Source organism: Spermophilus citellus (genome assembly GCF_964194105.1).
Source record: "Spermophilus citellus genome assembly, chromosome: 7".
Classification (NCBI taxonomy): domain Eukaryota; kingdom Metazoa; phylum Chordata; class Mammalia; order Rodentia; family Sciuridae; genus Spermophilus; species Spermophilus citellus.
This window is the reverse complement of record NC_138188.1, coordinates 153043500-153045735: the sequence shown is the minus strand read 5'-3', so window position 1 is coordinate 153045735 and position 2236 is coordinate 153043500. Positions and strand designations below refer to the sequence as shown.

The window sequence follows — 2236 nt, the reverse complement described above, 5'->3', positions numbered from 1 at the left end:
CTCACACTCATCATATGCAAGCAAGATGAATGAGCCACAAAACGTGGGCAGGGGATGACCAACAGCTTTGAAGCTGTCAACCAACCTTCTTCATCTGGAGTAAGTACAGTGCAGGAGACTTATGATTTAGTTACCAAACTACTAAACTTTCTTTATGAGGGGGAAGGCTTCTCAAGAGACCATTAACTTGTAGATTCACGAGATGTTCTAAAGCAAGTGGGTATGAGCCAAAGAAGTTGGGAGAACAGAGAGGGAGCCCCACCCACTAGCAAGGATATATAAAAGCTCAGGAGTCTCAAGGGACATTCACAATTCAGAAGCTAACTTTGGTGAGATACCTGCAGCCATCGAGCATCATGTCCTTCAACTGCTCTACAAGAAATTGCTCTTCCAGGCCAATTGGAGGACTCTGTGCTAACCCGGTGGCCCCAGTCGCCACTGCTTCAGCCCGTGATGTTGACTGCCTGAGTGGCATCTATTTGCCCAGTTCTTTCCAAACTGGCTCTTGGCTCCTGGACCACTGTCAGGAGTCCAACTGTGAGCCCACAGTTTGCCAGCCAACGTGTTACCAGAGAACTTCTTGCATCTCCAGTCCTGTCCAGGTAACTTGCTCTAGACAAACCACCTGTGTCTCCAATTCCTGCTCAACTCCCTGCAGCCGGCCACTCACCTTTGTGTCCAGTGGCTGTCAGCCTCTGGGAGGCATTTCCAGCGTCTGCCAACCAGTGGGCGGCATCTCTTCTTCCTGCCAACCAGTGGGAGGAGTCTCCACTATCTGCCAACCATCCTGTGGGGTCTCCAGGACGTACCAGCAGTCCTATGTGTCCAGCTGCCGAAGAACTTGCTGAGTGTGTTCGAGCCAGTGAGTGAATCAAGACTCCACGCCCTGCCAGCTGTGTTTCCAGGATCTCCCAGCATGCTGCCCGGCCAACTCCATTGCTGACCCCCATGGACTGCTCTTTGCTGGCTGCTCACCATGCACAAGCTCATTTCGGCCCTGTAAAATTTTTCTGGCCACCACTAAGATTATTTTAAGGGTTGTTGCCTGGTGATGTGGATGCCTCTCCATGTTTCCAGAGGCTTTACCACCCACAGCCCAGTCCTGATGCTTTTGACATGTTTTGACCTCGCTGCTCTATCTCCTGGTTTCTGCTTTTGCGTCTTTGAAGAAGGGAGCTTGTCTCACTATATATTTCTCAATAAACTTGCATTAGTTGGCATTGCAAACATTATGTCTCAGCAGAGTTCTTTACTTTAAAGGGTTTTAGTTGACTGTGAATCATCCATTGCTGAATTGGGGCCTGTTTTTTTTTTTTTCCCTGAAGCTAGAGGATGGGTTTAGTCATTGTGTTCCACAGACAAGCAAGGGATTACTTTACGGTTTTATTTATTCAGAGAGTCTCTGACTGCAGGGTGAAGTGAGGTTTGTGAAATTTGATGGGGGTAAATTTTCCTCTACATTTCCCCCCAATTTTAGGGGCATAATTACTTCCACAGAGGAAAAAGAAAAGTTGCCCAAGAAGCAAGGTACTTCAGAGAGTTGTAAAGAGAAGGGAAAAATGGATTAGAGGTTCAGATTCAATCAAAGGTTCAGAGTCTTGCTTAATCAGAAGATGACAGTGGAAATCTTTGAAAAGATTCCTCCATGATCAGCTGGGACTGAGGGAGCAGGAGGAAGGAAGAAAAGTCGATTCTCAGGTCCTGAGATTCATTGCATCCAAAGGGCAGTTCCATCCTTATCCTCTTCTCCCTTGGAAATTGGAAGATCCCCCAAGCACGCTCTCAGTCAATACCAGTTTCATGTATGTGTGGGTCAGAGAGACTGAAAGAGAATCTCAGAAACATTTGGACCTATTTTAATACTCAGCATCTTGTTTCTTGCTTTCACTGATAAAACAAAGCATCTGATGGGTGGGGAGTCCGTGAGATAACCCCTTTTGCCTTTATTAGAAAGGGAGAGCTGGCTGCTGGTTGGTTTGCTTTTGTCCTTCTCCTCTGATGTGTCCAGAAACACACTTCTATATTTTCTTTTCAGAATCACTCAAGGAGAAATAGAAGCAGGTGGTTTTTACAGAAAACAAAAATGTGTGAGGTACACATACCAGGATCAATGGATGCCTCTTCTCATAGCTGCAGGGGCAGTGCCTCCTAGGAAATCTGACCAGGGGTCTTGTTGCTGGTGCAAAATGTTTTTATTTTATTTTATTTTTATTTCACTGATGGTTTTTCAGAGGCA

The 2236-nt window shown here is 46.2% G+C and overlaps 1 protein-coding gene across 1 annotated transcript; it reads left to right on the top strand.

Moving 5' to 3' along the window:
- Positions 1-356: 356 nt before the first annotated feature.
- KRTAP11-1 (keratin associated protein 11-1) lies at positions 357-848 on the top strand (the record flags this gene model as incomplete). The annotated part of the gene is made up of 1 exon (XM_081302251.1): positions 357-848. One exon carries the CDS (start codon positions 357-359, stop codon positions 846-848), a length of 492 nt encoding a protein of 163 aa, XP_081158377.1.
- Between the last annotated feature and the right edge of the window lie 1388 nt (positions 849-2236).